Consider the following 22,035-nt stretch of genomic DNA (forward strand, 5'->3'; position numbering starts at 1 on the left):
TATAAGTAGAGAGATAGACAAATGTAAATTACTCTTTTACCAAAACTATCACAAGTAAGGGAGAAGGAAGAGATAAGATGGTGTAACTATCTTGTGCAAATATCTTGTGAAAACGTTTCACATAATATTAATTAATTAGATGTGTAGTATAGTCGAAAAACGCTTACTGTGTAGTAATAAACTATTAAGTTATAAAGTGAAGTTTCATCTGTATGTCAAACGTATTCATGGATTTCCTTGCAAAAGAATGCCTCCTGTAACCGATAAGGTATCTAGAGGATAAAACTGAACAGTATTAAACTATTAGACTTTGCTCTCTTTGTTTGAGATGCGAATTGTTTCGAAATCAATAAGGGCTGTAAAATATATGTATAAAAAAGCTGTAGATTGCTAATCTGTGTCATCCATTTGAAGAATTCGAAGATTAAAGCAGACAAAACTATAATACGAAACGCCCATCCCTATAAGGTCACGTGACGAGGGGGTGTCACTGTAAGTTCATCGTTTCGTTTTTGTGGTCGGTACTATTTGGAGACTAGTTAGAGAAGACAGTTAACATCAGGTCCACAAGTCATTCAACTGGTGCTAATGTAAAGAACCCTGAAAATTATTCTCAGAAAGGTAAAAAGTTTAATGTTAATTCAACAAAAACTATAGCTAGAAATCTGGGTTATTAAATTAAAACCATTAAATTGTTGCACATATGCAGATTTATGATTTTAAATGAGCTTTTTATTTTATTTTGCATATGGTTTTATACAAAATAGATAAATTAAAAAAATTGAAGTTATCAAATTAACAGAATGTATGTCTTATTGCTAATCGAGTGTTTGTTTAAGCGCAAAAACATAAATTGGGCTATCTGCGCTTTGTCCACTGTGTAAAACCGAATCTGGATTTTAATACCTATTGTAAATAAACTTATGACTGACCTATCGATGGACTCATGTGTTTGTATGCTTAGCAGAAGATTCTTTGAGGATAAATACAGTATAGTTACATACATCATTACACTAACTCAAATATTATAGAATAGTTAATCAGTTCCTATATATTTTTTCAGCAGATTATATATTTAAATTAGGGTAAAATAAATTTCACATTGTTTTATTTTAATAAATGATTCAATACACTTTCACATGCTTTGTTTTAAATGACTAGCTCCCATCTCTTTAGTCTATCACTGCTAAATTAGGCACGGCTAGAGCAGCTAACCCTTGGTTAGCTTTGCGCGAAATTCAAAATAAAACAAACAAATCTAACTGGTTCTCAAAGAGCACATTCTATCTAACTTTATATTTCATGTAAACACGCAAAATAAAGCATAATTGTGAATGGATATGACCAAGAGTTAAAATGAATTTATTATACAATTTGTTTTTAAAATTGAACATTTCTTCTATAATTAACAAATTGCTAATTCATTTTATATATAGGTTTCACAATTCATCCCACCAAGAGTTGAAAACACTGAGTGCTTAACATATTAACTGCTGCCATTATAAACGAAAATCATTACGAAAACTATACGTGTTTTTAAAAAAGCTATCTCCCAATTTCTTTTACACTATAGGGCAAATGGCAACATAAAATGTGCATTACATGTTTCAAAGAGAAGCATCAGAAATATATGTTTTAAGTATGAGTTAAAATAAAAAAAACTAACCACTTATTTATTTAAAAACAAACAATTTGTTTAGTTTGGCCAAAGCTAGACAACTAGGCACTTTAAAAGAATTTTTATACCTGTTTACCTTTTTTCATATTAATGAAAATAATAAATGCATTACTGGTTGCTTTTCCAATTGTAAATCAAAGTATGACAATGTATAACATGTCAACAAGATTTTAGGTTCTTCACGTTTTACAGAAAAATAACTATTGCTTTCTACAAGTTGTGGAAACATATACTTAATTTTTAATTCATATATTAGTTTTATAATATTCTGCCCAACTGAAAAGAGTTTGGGGACTGTCTGTGACTGAATATTCAGTGGTTTAAGTGGTGCATTCTGACCATAGGTGGGTCTGTCGGCAGCCAATGTGATCATTCATCGAGAAGGCCAGTTAGCTTGAAATTCTTTGTCTAAATAAAAGGGCATAATCGTTTACGTACGTTTAAAAATAACATCATCGTTATTTTTCACACATAAAATCGTGAAACAGTGCACTGGGTAAGAACCTCTGAGAATGGGCTAATTGGATTAATACGAGCTGACACTGTGTGAAAAGGTATTTCTCAACTAGCCATGAATGGATTGTTCTTAAACGTAACATTTTAGGCTGATATATTATAGTGTCTTACTATACTTCCAGAACACTTTGGATATTTTGGGCCAATACATTTGCCCAACACTAAACAGGGAAAATCTAACAAATAGCTTCCAGTTAGGAGAAATTTTAATTTCTTTGCCACCAGAAGCTCCTCTAAGACCAGATGATACAATTCTCGAAAGATCCAGTCAGTTGTTAGGAGCTTAATAATACACTTAATATGTCAAATAATAATCATAAGTTCTGAATATATATTTGTAGAACAAATCTGAAGTTTCACTATTGTTCACACTAGCCATAATTTCTGGTAGACGTCACTAACACCATCATAGATACCTGTCACATGGAGTTTTCTTATCTAATTTCTTTTCAGTGAACAGTTTTTCGTATTCTCTGTCTTGAATAGATGATAATGAACATATGATAACCTATTTGTGTGTACGAGAAAATTCAATGCCTTTAATATTAATCAAATTATTTTTTAAATTAATTTTAAATATTAGAAGTTGAATTAACATTTCATTGTTTGATTTTTAAAGTTTTACAAAATCGCATTAATACTCTTTTGAGCGTCTAATGTTCGTATTTTGTCATATGGTGGTTAGGGAGCTGACTCGCAATATACGGGTCGTGGGCTTGAATCCCCGTCACCGAACATGCTCGTCCCTCCAGCCGTGAGAAAGTTATAATGTGGCAGTCAATCCCACTATTCTTTGATAAAAGAGTATCTCAAAAGTTGGCGGTGGGTGGTATTGACTAACTTTTCCTCTAGTTTATCACTGCTAAGTTAGGGCAAGCGCAGATATCCCTCGTGTAGCTTTGTGCGAATTCAAAACAAACAAATAAAAAAAATATTCATATAAGGCAAGTTTGTTTGAGATAATTTTATCTTTTTTTTTCAAGTAGGACAGAGAATAAAACAACAATGAAACACAACAATTCAAAACAAACAAATAAAAAAGTATTCATATAAGGCAAGTTTGTTTGAGATAATTTTATCTTTTTTTTTCTCAAGTAGAACAGAGAATAAAACAACAATGAAACGATTGGGAGTCTTTGCTGCCATTTTTCTGCTTACATTGTTTTTCAAACAAGTATATGGCCTTTGTATCGAAAACCCATCCAATGAAGGTAAGTATGAAGCGATAAAGATTCTGAAATGATTTTTCTTAAGGCCTAAGTATGGACCATTGTATAATAAACAGCATAAAAACGGAATTTCTACACTGTCATTTATAGCTTTTTTGTTAAAGCTAGATTGAAACTTATGTATAACTATTGCAAGTTTTAACCATTTTATTTAAAAATCATTTTAACGTTTTGCATTATTAAACTTAGTGCTGACTGGTGTGCCAGTAAAAAGATTGTTAATGTTTTTAATATTCTTAAGCTTATTTCTAAGTTGTTTCTAAGACAAAAAGTCTTTAAATTCTAAGTTCTTACTATACGAAAAGCAATATTTATATAAAATTGACCTGTACACAGAAGATAAGTATTGTTTCTTGCTCTTGTAAGTAAGTTTTCCTCTGGTTACTTTATATCTTTCTGGCTATTTTTTATATAAGGTAAAATGATACGCTTTTTTATTTCGTCAAACAATTTTGTTCAACGGAACAAATACAAATAAGGTGATCAACAAATCATATAAAAATTAAAAGTCATGTACACTATTTCGAGTTACTTGTGCATATCTCTTAAGGCGAATATCTCAAACTTGCTGTCTTATAATAGTTTAAATATTTTATCATTTTCAGATATTCTTGTTAGTTTCCTATGCTTTCTCAGTCTGGAACAGTACTTAATAGACTTACACCAACTTTCAGTAGATATTTTGGTACTAAATAGAGTTTGTTTACACGTTACTGCACCTTGTGTCAAGTCGTTTTCTTTGCTTACAACCCATTCAGTGCCAAAGGATTCATATTTTCTCTATAACATATTTTAGAACGTCCTGTTATTCTGAGGAACCAGTGAAATCAGTGCAAGTTCGAATATTATAGAGTAGGTAGGAGGAAGGAGAACAAATATTTTACTGTTACCAGGATTTATTTTTGCATGCTTTCTTTTTGTCTTCACAAAGGGTTTTTGCTTATGATTTTGTAAACTAGGGGTGTCATTGAATTTAAAGCTTTGTACTTGATAAAATGACATTTTCCATGAGTTGAAGGATTTAGAACGAAGAGGAAGCAATAGTCAGTGAAAGCTATCGAATCGTGGAGAAATCTTCTTCTGGATGTCGAACTTTTTCCAATGCAACTTAGGTCTATTACTTATTTCTCATTCCAGTTGTAGACTATAAAAGAACAGCTGTCAAAATCTAGTGCATCTAGAGACACTGTCTCAGTTCTTCCCTTGGAGAATAGCCTCAGTGTGCAGTAGCCATGGATGACTGAGGGTTAATTGGGTGGCATTTGGTCTGGTGATTCTGAGACTGAAGGACCCAATATGACCAGGTCGTTAGGGCGTTTGACTCGGAATCTCAGGGTCGTGGATTTGAATTTCCGTTCCACCAAACATGCTCGCCCTTTCAGCAGTGGGAAGGTCATAGTATGATGGTAAATCCCACTATTCGTTTGTAAAAAAAGTAGCACAAGAGTTGGTGGTGGGTGGTGACAAATAGCTGCCTTCCCTCTATTCTTTCACTGCTAAATTTGGGATGGCTAGCGCAGATAGCCCTCGTGTAGCTGTGTGTGAAATTCAAAACAAACCAACCAAACGAACCGAGACTGAATGGGGTGGCCTCTACAGTATGCCGAGGCATTTTCTGAACAGAGTAATTCAACTGTAGCTTTGGTTGAAACCATCCTAGAGTATGTGAGAGAGACTGGAGGTGGTGCGGATTTAGAAGCATAAGAGACAATAAGAATAAACTGATGAAACATATCTATAGGACAGCTATAAGCATTTTCATACTGCCAATGTAACCATGGGTTATGGAGAAACCTGGGATCATGCAAGTAAATGCATGAGCTACCTATGGTAATTAAATGTTTTGGTATTCACGAGCAAGAACCTAATGCTTGTTCAAGCATAGGGGTCCCTGAGTATGGCAATTACCCTATACCTCAAAGGATTGAGCATTTAGCCTGTTGTTGGCCAGGAATATGTGGGTGAGAGTTCTATGTCCAAATCACATGTTTCTGTGAGTGAAGCTAAACATATCTCTACTCCAAGGGTGCGGTTAAATAACACCATTTTCTGCTCTTACTAAAGCTGATGCATATATTAAATAGACTGAGGAATGTGACAAAGCATTTCTGTCACTGAAGCTTAGTTGAAGCTCCATGTTGACATATCCATGATGGGATTATAAGTTTTTGTTAGATACTGTGATAGTGGAATTAGGCAGTGTTATTACAGTCGCAGGATGGGGTGGAATGTGTAATCACTTACACTGATCTCAGGCTCTTGGTTTCAGAATGCATATACTACATGAGAAAGAAAGAGCTGCTTGCAGTGGTGGTCTTCATCATACAGAATTTACACTACCTGTATGGTAGAAAGTTCTCAATTCGTGTGGACTATGCATCACTGAAGTGGCTCATGAACTTTAAAAATCAAGAAATGATTATTTTATATTGGATTACAACATAATAGGGGTATGACTTAGCTTTTAGTGCATCGTTTAAATTCATAACATGGAAAGAAATGCCAATGAATATTCTCAATGTATGCTAAGACCCTATTTTTTATTTAATTCTCTGATCCTGAACACCACGTAGAAAGTAAATCCATTTCTGCCATAGCAACATCAAGCCATACAGTAGAAACAGAACAACTGAAGGACTGAGGTTCATTTAGAAATATTAAACATACCCAACACAGATTTGGGAGATATCACAGGCATACATAACCCGTGTCACATGCATGGGTAGCCACGAGTGTAGGATTTTATGTTGCACAATTATTAACAACTACGAAGATGTGATTCTCAACCAATATTGCAGTCAGTGGTTCATATTCTGTTTAACATGAAGACTGAAGGTCGTAAAGATGTTAAATTCACTTGCCCTAACATGAAGCTGCATTTTTAGTTCCATAGATTAGAGCTTGAGACATTGAACAGTGGTGGAAACATTGTACAGTGAATGTTGTTCAGAAGAAAAAAATATGAATTAAACAGGGTGAACTCTAGCAGAAAATTGTTGATTCTCTTTAAAGCGAATAGACCTATTTATATCCAGTTTTCTTTCAAAAGTAGAATGTGGTACTCAGTATGTATTGATTTTTATGACTTATTTCACTAAGTGAGCTGAGGTTTATCCAACGACAGATTTAACCGTGCAGCCTGTCACTGGTGCATTGGTAGAGCACTAAATAGCATGATTCAGTGTTAAGCACTGGGTGTGATAAATATGCGCAATTTACCATATTAGCCCCAGTCAGATGGTTTAGTAGAATGGATAATATAAACTATCAAACACGTGCTTGGAAAGTTTGTTAATCTCAACAGAACCAATACTCGCCTTGCATGATGATGGCATTTCACACAACAGAACATATGTAGAACTAGTTGTTTGGCGAACATGTTCAAGTTTTGTTTGGAAATACTGCTCCCCGTAATGTGATGTATGGTCTTTCCCATACAATGAATGTGCCATAGTATCCACAAGGATGTGTGAAGTGGTTGAGTCTGCATTGGTTTACATGCACAAGTTTGCACACCAACAGCTAGGTTGGCTCTGACTTAACAAGTGCTCATCTCGTCCTCCGATAGATTGACCTGGTGATGTAGGAGTTACAGAGTTAACGTGGCACATGTAAGTATGTGGAGAATGTTGATAAACTAAAACTATGTTTCTGATGAGCCTTTTGTACATGGGCTGGATCAGGACTCTAAGGCCGAAAAGAATGACGATAGTGATGTCATTTATCATCTCAACTCAACTGATAAGGAATAAAATGTTGTAAGTAATTTTCTGGCTGTATGAGATGAGTTATAAGAGAGCCCTTATAGTCAGCTGAGACATTGAGTCCAACCTTCTGACCATTATGACTGGAATTAACTGGCAGACGAACAGATAGATTAGTAATTCGACTTTAAGATCGATATTTGAAAGGAAGTTGCATTCTTTGTTTTTCAAACTATTTAGTGCTATTTTAGTGTGAAATGTATGCACTAAGTTGTTATTATTAAAGTAAATATGGTTTATTGATCGCAAAATTAACTGGATGAAAAAGGAATTGTTCCTTTACTTTCAGTGGAGTTTGATCGAAAGATATCTGCTGGATGTTTGGAGATAGCTGATAAAGTATTATACATTTATAATGTATAGTGTTAGTAGATTCAATATCTAGAACACGAAAAGTTTATACAACCGAAGATTATCACTACGAGTTTAAAAACACAATTGAAAAAGTGCTGCAGCCCTTACTTTTCTCGCTATCAAGCAACATACTGAGATAACATTATCGTCCAGCATTTTTACAAAATATACACATTTTGTTTAGCCAAGTAGTAGTGGCTTTTTTCCAGAAAATATTGTGAAATATCTGCTAGATATCTCAACTACACACAACTTCTTGATGCAAAGTGAGATAGTTTTTCTCAGCACACAATATGAACCAGACTGTTGTGAATTGAAGTTCAATGGTTATTGTTTCACTGGATTTGCTTGTCTTTATCTTTCTGTCGTACGCAATATAGAAAGTGGATTCACTTACTGTATGTTGATGGATTAGCTACTAGTGGCGGTGACTGTTTAAGACAGTAAACGTATTTTACTACAGAATAATGTATTTAGTCTAATAGTATTTAGTCCAGTGTATTTAGTTTAGGTAGGTCTGATGAGCCTGAATTTTTCCAGTGATTTTTAATTTTTTAATGAAAAATAATATATTAGTTTAGTAGCTCATAGATGTAAGCATACAGCACTGAAGACATCGAAATATAGCACACAAGCACAGGAAGTCTGTCTAAAGCTACGAGTATATCTGATAATATGAAATATTGAGATACATGCACATTACAATAAATGTGTATATATTTTGATAACAAAAATGAATCAGACACAATGAGTACTTGCCATACAACTTAGGAAGAAAATTATTATCCTGTTGTACCCTATATCTCAGGGGTCTTCTTCACCTTCAACTTGGCAGAGCTCATGCATTGTTGGTAAATATATCAGACTTGCATGATTTTCATATTCCTTAGCGAAATATCTTCCTGGACCTGAAGCCCTCTAAGAGACCCTCCAAACTTTAGGAAGGTAACACCCACCAAATCACTTACAGGAAAATTTCTGGTAATATTTGATAACAATTTGGGGGCATCGACAACTGATGCCATTCTACAGCCAGATAAACATTCCATACCTAATCTTAGTGGCTGCCCACAACACTCTTGACAGATATAAGAGACCATCCTACATTTCAACAGATACTACTAGTAAAGTGCTATTACCAGAAGCTAGAAGCCAGGTGGATGTTTCCTTTTAATATGAAAAGTTTATTTTGTAATTCTAGTATGACTTACTCTACTATTGTTGAAAGACATGTTTTGTTTTACATTTTTTTGTTTCCTGTGAAGGGTGAATTTTATATTTATGATCTCAAGTTAAAGTATTTATTTTGTATTTGATGTCAAATTTTTGGTTTTAATATGTCTTACATCGTGTTACCAATTTTGAGGATAAAATCGATTTTGTACGTTGGTTTGATCGTGAAGAAATATTCTGTGATATTTATGTATTATAATAATATTTATTATATATTTTTAAATTCAATATCAAAGGTTAATTACTTGTCATTGGTCATTTTCGAGATATAACACTGATTTATAATTTATGATCTTTCTGCATAAAATTATATTCCTGGATTATATTATCTGTGGTGTTGTATAGGCCTTTAACAGAGTAAAAAGTAAATTACACTGCCTTCTTGATCCATGTACCAATTTACTTCATGAAATGTTATATTTCTAGATTGTAGGTAGCCCGAGGGTAAAGGGGAAAGGACGAATGTGGTACGCAGGCATGCTAACTATTTTTACCAAGTTATTTAACATATATTTTTCACAATTTACATACACACTGCGTATGTAGTTTTAAACACAGGGCATTGATCAAGGAAGAAGATAAATTATTTTCATTCTTGTTATCTATTGTAATTGATCTTTCATCTCGAGTGTCACATGTTCCTTCTCTTAGGAAAGATTTCTGTCAAGTGGAACATACTATAAAAATAGACAACGATGTTTTCCAGTGGTGGGTTAGATAAAAAATACGTTATGAGAAGAATAGTATTGCGATAACAATCAAGTTAAATGTAGAGTTGTTTTCCACATTCGCTAAATTTGTCTATTTTGGATTTCGTGGCTTCATACTTTGCTAGCCTTTAGCGTTGAAGGCTTAACAACAGTGTTATTTCTTAAATATATTGTTATGTTTTCTCTGTCTGAAAGAATTCTTCACAGACTTACACTAACTTCAAGCATATATTTCTGAAAGCTCCCAAATGTACAGGAAAGTCGCCATTCTTAATAAATACATTCACTTGTAATTGATTTGTAAACCAAATAAATATTGTTTTTACGTTATTTTATACTGCGTCCAGCGTCATTCTTCGTGTACAAAGTATTCGGACTTACTCCATGATACATGTTCTGTTGAATTTCCTGTTATTTTGCAGAACCTACTTAATTGCCCTTGAGGGAATTCAGTTCACCAGAGAATAATAGACGCTCATTGCACAATTCTTAAAACCAACAAGAATTAAAGAGTAACATGAACTAAAAGTCACAAATTACAAAGAATATTTTAAAACGTTTACGATGCTGATTTTTTAAACTAAAAATTTGAAAGATCTGAATATCTTTTATCAAAATTGAATAAGAAACTCAATTGGATAAACAAGTCACTTAATTTTCAAAATCCTTCAAATTATTCGTAACATTTTAGTTAAAAACGACGGACACATTGTTTAAAAGGTCCGACGTTAAATACATGAAACTCAAGTCGATTTTAAAGCAATACTGGTTTTTTTAACCTTATGTTGTTAACCCACCCTTTATTTTATCGTACCTACAACCTATAAAAGCTTATATAATTTCTCAGAATATATCATAATCTGTTTTATTGCAAATTTACTGTTATTGTTTCAGATCTCGCATTTCCTAACATATTTGACTTCGCTGTCAGCAAATTAGGATATCAAGTAACAGTCGAGATCAATGAGAAAGATAAGGTAAAATAACTATTAATGTGTTTCATTTCTCTCTCACTTACTTTTATGCTTTTCTAAAAATGGTATATTTCTTAATTATGTAGACTTATTGTTCTTTTGTGACCTTACACAAAATACTGGGTTTAGTCTAATGAAAGAATCCAGAGTCTAGGTCAAAATTTGTTTACTCAGTGTTTGAAAATTTAAATCTAAATCAAATTATTACTTTCCCAAACAAAGATCTTTGTTTAAATAACATAATTATGGAAAGTTTATGTTTTTGTATAATTAATTAAACTACAGCTTATACCTGAGCATAAAAAACTCAAAATCTAACGCATAGTGATAATTTGTGTTTATTATAACATTTTAGCGACAGATGTCTGTCAATTTTTAAACTGTTTAACATGTTATGTTATGTAGTCATAATACAAACTGAAAACAAGAAAGCCTATCAAGTTAATGTCAGAATAAATTCAACACATTTTAGAGTTGTTTGTGGAACTAAATTGAACTTTTCGTACACCACTGTTTACAATAGCCTCGCAATAGAGTATTTATGAAAATAAATTAAATCAAAACCGAATTATATTTGTTTGTTTTATAGAGAAAAGCCACACTGGGCTATTTCTTGTGTCCACCGCGAAGAATCAAACCTCATATTTTAGCGTTTTAAGTCATCAAACTTAACGCTGACCTACTCTGCAAAATGCTTTTTCTTTGAAAAAAATACAGAATCACAGGAATATCAATGACACTTATAACTGCTATTAGAAAGTAGCTAGAGCCAGTGAGAAAGAATGGGTGAAATGCCTATTTATCTATTTCTGTGCTCTATCTCCCTGACCTATCGATATTTAAGTACAGATAATTCATTAAATGATTGTCAGGATTCACATGATATAGATATATTTATAGGATTGATAATGAGAGATATTGAAAACTTTCACAATGAAGAGTAAATTATATGACCCATATTAAAATAGTAAGATAAAAATTCAAAGAGTAATACTTCCACAGAACTCATAAATTAGCTCTTCAGTGCTTCTAAAGAATTACTGGGTTATAAAATAACAACGTGTACGTGTTATGAAGAAATCAATTATCGCCAAGATGTGTATATTATTGCAGTATTTTTTTGTATACTTAAGCTGTTTCGAAATTATTAGTTGCTTAGAAATAATCTTAAATAATTTATGAGCTTAAAGCATAAATATTTATAGAGAAAATTTACAGAAATTTTATTAATGTTGTTCCTCAGTGGAACAGCTTTGATCTAAAACAAACAAACGATAGAAGCTATGAATAATGGATCTCTAATCGTCTATCTGATATTTATTCTTAGAAAGAAAGCTTTTTTATTGAAGAACACTATGACATATTTAACAAGAGAGGCAGACTTGATATATTGAAGAATGGCACTAGAATGCTATATGCTTACTACGAGGAAACTGACGAGTTCTTTAACATTATTGGTAAAGGTAAGTTTCCTTTGCTAATTAAGGACTACGCACTTCTCCTACCCTTCTTATGTTCATCAAATTTATTTGGGTTGTACTTATTCCTATCAAGAATTGACTCAAACTAATGTAAAAATGACACATAAATTTAGAAATAAGGTTTGCTTCTTATTGTCAGCATATTAACCTGTTCCTTCACTTCTCTCGATTTATCCATTTTGTCTCACATTTCCTTGTCTTATTCTATTTGTTCCCCAGTAAGACAACAGTAAGGCTAAAATACGTGATTCAATTCCCCGCGGTGAACACAGTAGATAGCCCATTGTGGCTTTTCTCTAAAACAAACAAACTTTTTTCTTCTTCATTTCATTCATTTTTTTATATTCTTTTTTCAAATCCACGACGAACTAGCTCCTTTCTTGTATCTGTTTCCTCTACATAACATTTCATACCTATTGACGACTTGTAGTCTGAAAGGAGGCTGCTCACTCCAACCGCTGTAATCCCTTGACCACTTTCTTACCTCTCTCAACTTCGACCGATGTTCCCTACACCTAACTCCATAACACATCTCCCCACTATTCCTGAATAAATTGAATAATTGCGATTGTATTTATTCTCGGCTGTGTTTCTTTCTAATATCGATGTTATTCCACACTTTGTCATTCCGGCGTATTGTCACAATCTTCTTTAGATTGTTTCACCACTTACAATCTTCTGTGGAATGTTGATACTTTAACTGTCTTTACATATATTACATTACAGTTCACAATCTTTTTATAGATTTTTTACAAACTTCACAGTCTTTCATATATATTGGTGCAATATTTTAATAAGTTCACAGTCTTATATATACCCCCAGTCTCCTCTGTTCCACCTATAACGTTCAGGGTTCGAACTAGTAAGTTCACAAATTCTGACTCTTTCATTAATTTGCATAACCAGACATTCGATGAAAAAATCAGCTTTAATCCTAGCAAGATGGATCTTAAGTGCCGCATCGAGAAAGCGTCTGTATTTTATTGGCCACTCGCTGTTCTATAACTCACTGTAAAATGAAGTTTTCTGACTTCATTTTTTACTCTGTGCAACCAGATCAAAGTGTTATGGTTTGTTTCCACAAAATATGATTTCCCTAAGAATAAGTGTCTTAATGTGTTAAGCCCACACATGATTGAGAAGCATCATTTTTCAGATATGGCTGAGGCTTTCTCGTGTGCTTGTAATTTTTGGCTTAAATGTGCCACTGGATGTTTCATGCTATCTTGATCTCTTTGACTAATCACTACTCTTAAAACTATATTGGACGCATAAGTTTGCACAATGATGTTTAATGTATCTTTATATTTATATAAAGTTGATTTTTTTATGTAGAGCCTCTTTTAATTTCCTAAAAGTCATTTCACCGGTCTCATCCCACACAACATAGTTTGGTCCTGATTCTCACGTTAATGTTGTGAGTGGAGCTGCTATTTCTGCAAACCTGGGAATAAACTACCATACCATTCCAAGAAAAATTCTAACATCTTTCTTTGTCATAGCTTTCCCCAATCTCTAATAGCTTTTATATTTGTTTCTTTAAAGGCAATCAATCCTTTACCTACCATGTGCAGTCTATCTCAAGCTTGCATTTACCTGGTTTTGTTGTTAAAATCTGTTCTAGTCAATCTATTTAGTACTTCTCTCAACACTCTTAAATGCCCATCCTAGTTATTAGTGTGTGTGCCACAGCCATCTATATAAACTGTGACTGACTCCTCTAAGCCACGTGAGATGTTATGGAAACCTTTTTTTTTGCTTCTGTATGCATTGCATTAAGCTCAAATAATCGATAAAAGGTGGAAAACATTGCTTTATTTTTATCACCTTCCTCTAACTCGACGTTGGAATAACCTTTAGATAAATCAATTTTACTAATATTCTTTGCATGACTAATTTCATTTATCATGTGTTCAGGAATTGGCAGTAGCAGCTCCATTGAACATCCTCAGGTCAACACATAATATTAACCCATCAGTCGTAGGTAATAACACTACAGTCAACGAATACGAATCAGAAGGTTCCGTATTTGTTCTCCTTTTAACAATCTCTCTATCTTCTCCACTAGAGCTACCATCAAATATCAAGGAACTCTCCTTTTGGATTCTAAACATTAGAGAGTATCTGTATTGCATTCATAACTAATCAAGTCTACTTTGGCCTATCATAATCTCTTACAATCTCACACACTTTGACATGCCCTGCCTGCTCATAAGTATCTAAGGTAGTTTGCTATTTCTTATCGTTACTACTAGCCTCTAAACACGTAATCTTAGAAGTTTGAGGTGCGACTCTAGTGTACCATGGCTAAAGCATATTTACATGACATGTTCGTCTCACCACTTTTCCATCCCTTACATGTACCTTAAATGTCACACGGTTAATTACAGGGATAGGACCTATCCACCTTGCCTCTAAACTAGTTTTGGGTATTGAATCGAGTACCATAACTAACATATTTACCTTACGTTCCCGTTCTCTAGCATTCTTATCGTAGCGAAAATTTTGTTTATCCTAGTAGCTTTAGCCGCTAACTTCTGCACCTTTTCTAACGTTTGCTTTAAACTGATCGTATATTCTAATACATTTCATGGTTCTTCTTCGTCTGTGGACCAACTTATTTTTAATACGTCTAATAATCCCTTAGCATCTGAAAGAATGAAAATCCTGTTGTAGCCTGGGGGACTTCGCGATATGCAAATAGCACTAAAGGCAATATTCTACTTCCTCTCAGCTAGATTCTCCTGTACAATTTCTTTTAGCATCACCTTAACTGTCTTATTTGTTTCTCAAACATTTCATTTATTTGAGGAAAATAAAGATCAGTATGGTTTATTTTAACTTCTCTCGATTTCCGTAAATATGTTATTATTTTTGATTGAAATAAACCTGATAAGAATCTTTCAGAAAACCTGACCCGTGAAATCATCATTATCAGCTCTCTCTAAGTTCCTGTAGGAGTAATATTTGATCCTTACCATACATTGGATGATTTCCATTGCTTTTACGCCTCAGTACTTCTTCCCGCCAGCAACAACAATTTCACCCGAGTGTGGTTACTTCTATTTTAAATTTAATTTAATTATTTGTTCTCGATCTATAATTTCTATTCTAATAGAGTCAACAAAATTGGCATTATTTGTATTATTTACTGGTATTTATTTGTATTTGTTACTGGTGTGTTTTGCGACATGACAACTTCTGCCTTATTACCAAGAAAACCGGAAGTGGAAGACGATCTGCCACTCCTACAACCACTTCCACTTTTGAAAGCTCGGCATTATAATATAACTTTATCTACTGGTACAGTACGCCCAAGTTCCTCTGTTGTGGTGTTAAAACCAGTTAAATCTAATGTCAGTTCATTATCTTTTACTAGTTCTTCTCTCACTTGAGTTTTCCAACCACCAATATCTCATGACGACTTGTCCATTTATCATCAATTTTTTCTAGATATTTATTTGAAATTTGCTTTCCGTCTTCAATACAACACATTACAGTGTCCCTTTTATTCGCCGTTTTCTTATTTTACCAACAGCATTTTGCTATACGCCCAACTTGATTACATATAAAATATTTTGTGCAGGTTTGTAATTTCTCTCCTACTTATTTATTCATAAAATCACTCTACGGAAAGGTTCGTCTTACAATTTTCGGGGAGCGCTGATCCAGTTTTGCATATATATATAAATAGTGTTACTAGCTTGATTTTCACTTACTTTCAACCCACTACGTTTCCTTGCCACTACATATTCATCTGCTGACGTCACTGTTTCATGTGCGTTTGATAGCTTCCTATCTTTTAACCATATTACTAAATGTGTTGGTAATTTTGTGAACATTTTCTTTTGCAACATAGAAGCTACAATTTTGTCAGCGTTTCCAGCGCACTTATATCCTTCAATCTATTTAACTAGCAAATAATGAAGCCTTGTTTCATACTCTTTAAATTTCTCATTCGCCGTTTTTTCTCGCTCGTAATTTCCTGAGATAAGTTTCCAGACTTAATTCGTACACCTGTAACATAGCTGATGTCACTACACCATACTTTAATTTGTCTACACTCCCAGTATTCTTGAACACTGCTAATAGAAAAAGTAGCTAGCTTCCTCGTTATATCCTCCTGTGGCTGCCACTCGTCTGCTTTCCTTATTTTTTAAAAAACACAGGAAAATACACGTATATTACTCTTGCACAATTTACACAACTGTATATGGGCGCTTCTTTTATTCATGCTAGACCTATCACCAGAATTACCACTCATCATCAACTCGAATTCTTTCTGCTTATACCTGTCTCCCATCTCTAGTTCTAAAACGTTTTTCCCAGCTTCTATTTCCAAGGTTTTCTCTCAGTTTTTTCCAAGCGTTTATTCTCTGCTTCTAATCATTTCATTCCTAACTGTATCTTAGCAAATTCTAAATCTTTAGCATAATAAATTGCGTTAAAACAATTCGCAGCTCGCGTATTTTTACTAAGCTCAAGGTTGGAAAAATCATCTATTGTGATTCCAGTCTCAGTTAAAACTTCACGTATCTCGTTTTCTAAAAGGTATACACAGCTATCTATATTTAGGCTCCCCAGTGGCACTGCGATATGCCTGCTGACTTACAAGGCTATAAACCGGGTTTCGATACCCGTCGTAGGCAGAGCACAGATAGTCCATTCTGTAGCTTTGTGCTTAACTTCAAACAAATCAAAACCAATCTATATATAGTTATTAACAAACTTTTTGTCAGTAATATTCCAATTATCATCCATCCTATTGTTAATTCTTTAAACTTAAACAATGAACCACACAAGTTATAATAAATAATAATTAACTAAAACACCATCAAAAACAAAACAGGCAAGTTAAGAACAAAAAAAGGAAATTGCTATCTTTACCGACACTACTGTTTTACGCAGAGACAGTTGACCTTTCTATTCGGCTTTGTTTGATGTGGTTCTAACTTCACTTCTGACATTACTATGTTAAGGGTCGTGCTATACTCACACTTCACTTTCCCCTCTTATGTTTATCAACTTTATTCAGGTTGTACTCATTCCTCTCAGAAATACAGTACCGTGAAAAAGTGTTAAGACAAAGTCAAAAATTAGATTTCAGGCCACTTTCAAAGAACAATGGAAGGTAAGTCACAGGTGAAACATCAAACTTTTATTATTCTTCATATTTAGTACAACAGAAACTCAGTGGAAGTGTTTGAGCTCAGCAAAGAGTTAATATTTTGTGTGTCCCCCTTTTGCTTTAATAACTGCAGACAGTCTTTCAGGCATTGCTGCACCATATTTAATCAAAGTTTCCTTTGGGATTTTATTCTAAATGTCTCTAATACACTCCCATAAAGTTTTCTTTGGAAGTAACTTTTGATTTGTCAAGTTTTTGATCTATCAAATCACAGATCTGCTCAATTGAGTTGAGATCGGGGCTCTGTGGGGGAGGAGCACTGCATCATTTGAATGACTCCAGCAGTTTCTTTCTTAGCTAAGTAATTTCTGCATAGGTTGGATGAGTGTTTGGGGTCATTACCTACTTGATAGTAGAATCATTTACCAATGATATAAACCACTGGGTATACCATGACAGATCAGTATCTGATGGTACTTGCGCTGGTCCATTATTCTTTCTATTTTGCAAATATTTCCTGTCGCCTCAGCACAAAACACCCCTAAACCATCACACTGCCTCCCCCATGCTTCATGGTAGGTGCTATGCATTGAGGTATGTATCTTATATATTTTATCCCTAGACGTAAAACTTACGCTTTGAACCAAATAGGCCCTGCATGGCCAGGTGGTTAGGCCGCTTGACTCGCAATCTGAGGATCGCGGGTTCGAATCCCTGTCCCACCAAACATGCTCGTCCTTTCAACCGTAGGGGCGTTATAACGTAATGGTCAGTGCCCCTAATCGTTCGTAAAAGAATAGCCCAAGAGTTGGTGGTAGGTGGTGATGACTAGCTGCCTTTCCTCTAGTCTTTCACTGCCAAATTAGGGACGGCTATCACAGATAGCCAACGTGTAGCTCTGCGCAAAATTCAAAACAAACAAAACCTTGAACCAAATATTTTAAACTTGGACTCATCCATCCAAAACACCCTTTATCAATCATCAACAGTCCAGTTTTTGTACTTTATAGCAAATTTCAGTCTCTTGACAATATTTGGAGTGGCAGTCTTCCTTCTATTCCGAAGGCTGCATAAACGAAGTTACCTAACATCAGTATCATTGAGTTTACGTATTCTGCCTCTTCCTTTCCTATTTTCAAACTTACCTGTCTCGGTCTCACAATCTAGGGCGTACTTGACAGCATTTGGATAGCATTTCAAGTCTGCAGCAATCTGTCAAAGAGTCCAACCAGCATCACATAAAGCTTTTATGCGAATTCTCTGATCTACTGACAATTATCTACGCTTTTTGGGCCGTGGCATGACAAGAGAACTAAATATATATATAATGTTAAACAATGTTTTTATCAAGGTTTATTTGTGGAGTGCTATTAAATTGATTTCTTCTATCATATACCGGTACCATATGCATACCATTTCAACAGTACGTTCATTCAAGTAGAATCCTAATGACATGATCTTGATACAAGTGTATTGGAGTTCTAAAGAATGATAAGTATTCTCATTAAATTGCCAACAAGGATCAGTGAAACATTACCATATTGTTGAAATTTACATTATAGAATGGTATGGAAGAATTTGCCCTATAAAAAGGAAAGAAGGACAAAATATTCCGTTGTTCTAACACTTTTGCACAGTACCATATTCCTACACCAATGTAAACATAACATACATTTAAAAATAGGTTTTGTTTCTTATTCGCAGCATATTGCTTTCTTCCTTCACCTCTCTCGGTTTATTTGCTCTCTCTCACATCTCTCTGTGTTCTTTTTCTTATTCGTTGATCTGCTGTCTTTTATATTCCTATATTAGACCCACACTGAACTAGTTACTTTCATTCTGACTTTGTGTCTGCTTCTAGGATATCGGATTATAACCTTTCGTAACCAAAGACGTCTTGTAGTCTTCGTATCGTCGAAGTTAGAAAGGCTGTAATTGCCTAATTTGTTAGCAATGTACCAAAAGTCTATTGCTTTCTCACGTCTTTCAGCTAAATCTAACCTTTCTTACATCCAACTTTATAACAAACGCACTATCATATAGTACTGTAATGCATTATGTAATTTCGAAGTGTGTAGATTATATCAAAGTTTGACTCTCACCGGTAAATAATATGGAATGGGTGTAAATAAAATAAATTGCTGTGTTATATTACACTTATGATGTTTGTGTCACACTTAAAATCATACACAAGCTGTAGTTTCTCTTTCATAGGCTCCTGTTAGCAGTATGACAATAAAAGTTCTGTTAATGTTTGAAATAAGCAAATAATGAAGTCTTCTGGATAATTGGGCATATCCACATTCTTTTTTCTAGAAGTCATGAAGCAGAAATATTTAATTACTATTATTACAATAGTTTAGTATTATTGAAGCTGATTGCTAAAATTATTTTTGACAGTGTTTAGAACATTAGCCAGATTAGCCAAATTCCTACTATGAATTTTTTGAAGGTCAATGTATGTGCATTACAAAAAATATCAGGTAGGTTTGTCACTGAGGGGGGGGGGCGGTTTCCATAGTAACCATAACACATTAAAATACAAAGCTAGTTTAGCATGTTATTGATATATGTTTTCCATTGCACATATGTAGAAGAATAAGAATGAAGAATCTACCAAACAACTAAGTGCTCAGTCACAAAATCTTGTCGGAAGCGTGTAGTAACCATTTAGTGCGTCCATCTTTCTTTTCTTCTGTCTTTGCATTTGCTCTTCCATTCACGACATCTCCAATCCATTACTTTGAAACCATTCAATATAATATTGTGAACCTGTCAAAACATTAATAAATATTTGTAATTTAGTGTGAAAAACAGCTTTCTTAATTCAGTCTTTTGTTTTTACAAAATTATCTCCCATTTTAGGAATAGGAAAGAAATTCATTGAAAATATAGTGAAAAGGGGATATGGGAAAATGACAGATTTTATGCTCATAGTTGGTATTTCAGTTTTTAGAACTGCATACAAATTATTCTGAATCAGGAGTAAAACAAAAGAGTCTAACAACAAAAGGACCTAACAGATTGTGTGAGATTTGTGACATTGAGGTTATCATTGATCTGTTGACGAAACCCAAGGACATAGAATCATGGCAGGACTTGCTAAAGGCTGCCGAAGTCCAGAAGTGAATGCACTTATGCAACAGAAGGATAAAACGGACATTCCTCATACTTTTATCTCAGTGTATGCAGAAAATAGTTCACACACAAAGAATGCTTAAGCATCTGCAAAAGAAAAGGACTATCTTGTGCATATGACGATTTAGTCTTGATTTAAACAGACCAAGAAGAGAATTTCGAACATCATCTTAATAGTGTATGCCAAAGTATGTATATCTTGTGACAAAATAACAAAATACGTCAAAGAATCAAAATCGAGGGAGCGACTATTCCAGTCAGTGGATCTTGGATCAGACATTGCTGTGAGGAAAATAGCAAAGAAAAAATAATGGACAAAAAGCTGTTGGCTATTAAATCTCGTGAATTGGTGGCAGCAGAGACACAATACCATAGGTTATGCTACAGGAACTATAAAAGGAAGGAAGAAAAGTCAATTGGCAATTCAAGAATATATATATATATATTTTCACTAAAGGAAAAGGAGGTATATTCCATGCTGTTTGACTATAGTGACTCTTTCAGTAAACCACGTACTGTCACCATGTACTGGTTCGCAGAAAAGTTGGTGGGAAATATGAACTTCTTTCGTATTGGATATATATAAAACCACAAACTAAAAAAGCAGATCCATCAGTAGCTGGAGATAGAATTCAGTGTTAATATAGAAATTATATCAGATGTCAAAGGCAAACTTTATGTAATACCAGACAATCTGTCCAAAGCTATATTGGTACAAGAGAATTTAAGAATAACTGCTGAGCTTGAATCTCAACAATCAAAGGATCATGGCCAAAATGTGAAAATATGTGTCGTGGAACTTAGGTCACATGTAAAAGAGTCTTCCATATAGCAAGACTGGCCTCCAAAACAAGAAAAGTTGGATAACAACTATTTACCATTGCCAAAAATGTACAGAATTCCTTAAATTGTTGTTAGGATGTTATATTGAAAAATCACAACCATCATCCAAAGTTGAATGACTTTTACACTCCTTTACCCAAGACTATGTATATGCTATTAGTGGAGGTATGGAAACACCTACGAAACACATTCACTTGTCTTGTGCTGTGAAAACACTTACTGGAAATGTTGAGTTGATCAAGATTCTTAACAGATTGAGCATGCAATATCACATATTCAGTTAGAAGAAGTTGTTACTGCTCTTTGTCTCTAGAAATTGAAAGATGCAAATAAATCAGACATATTCTTACCTTCTAATATTCTGCCTTCTATTCCAACAATGTTGTCTTTTGCTAACATAAATCGAATAGAGGAGACATTTAGTGATGCAGCATTGTCACATAGGGTCAATGGGTTTGTTGTTCAACCAGTAGTTCCAACCGTTGAACAGCCCAAGTGTCAGTGAAAAAAACTGAAAAATCGCATCATTATTCCTCTATTGTCATAACTTCCTCCATATATTGCAGGAAATAGAGTAGGGCCTTAAATATGTAAACCAGTGGATATTAGCTATGTGATGAATGTGCATATGAAGAATTAGGTCTGGTGTTTAGTGGGACCAACTAACACATAGAACTAGAAAGGCTGTTCCTGAATAGGATTTAACATATAAACACCTAACAATATAAGTGACCACTTCCACAGTTTTGACGTTGAATTGTTAATGGTTTATTTGTTTCAGAATTTCGCGTAGAGCTACACGAGGGCGATCTGCGCTAGCCGTCCCTAATAAAGAATGCAGAGAGGGACAAAAGAACCTCAGATACTGGCATGGTTTGTAGAAACACTGCTTCTGGCCACAGAAGCCAACAATGGAGACGCCTGCCTGGGTGTTCTGCCAGCAAGAAATCGCTCATTATCTTCCTGTGTAATGCACGAACAAATTCT

General features: G+C 34.2%; 1 protein-coding gene across 1 annotated transcript in view; it reads left to right on the plus strand.

Moving 5' to 3' along the window:
* The first annotated feature begins 494 nt into the window (after nucleotides 1–494).
* The window catches only part of LOC106464551, a 71,117-nt gene continuing 49,576 nt past the window's right edge, over nucleotides 495–22,035 (plus strand). The window contains exons 1-4 of the mRNA XM_022392760.1: nucleotides 495–621; nucleotides 3,293–3,405; nucleotides 10,379–10,461; nucleotides 11,786–11,921. Of these exons, the coding sequence (XP_022248468.1) occupies nucleotides 3,312–3,405; nucleotides 10,379–10,461; nucleotides 11,786–11,921 (313 nt within the window). The 5' untranslated portion in view covers nucleotides 495–621; nucleotides 3,293–3,311. The remainder of the gene's footprint in view (nucleotides 622–3,292; nucleotides 3,406–10,378; nucleotides 10,462–11,785; nucleotides 11,922–22,035) is intronic.

This window comes from Limulus polyphemus, unplaced genomic scaffold (assembly GCF_000517525.1).
Source record: "Limulus polyphemus unplaced genomic scaffold, Limulus_polyphemus-2.1.2 Scaffold61, whole genome shotgun sequence".
In the NCBI taxonomy this organism is placed as follows: Eukaryota; Metazoa; Arthropoda; class Merostomata; order Xiphosura; family Limulidae; genus Limulus; species Limulus polyphemus.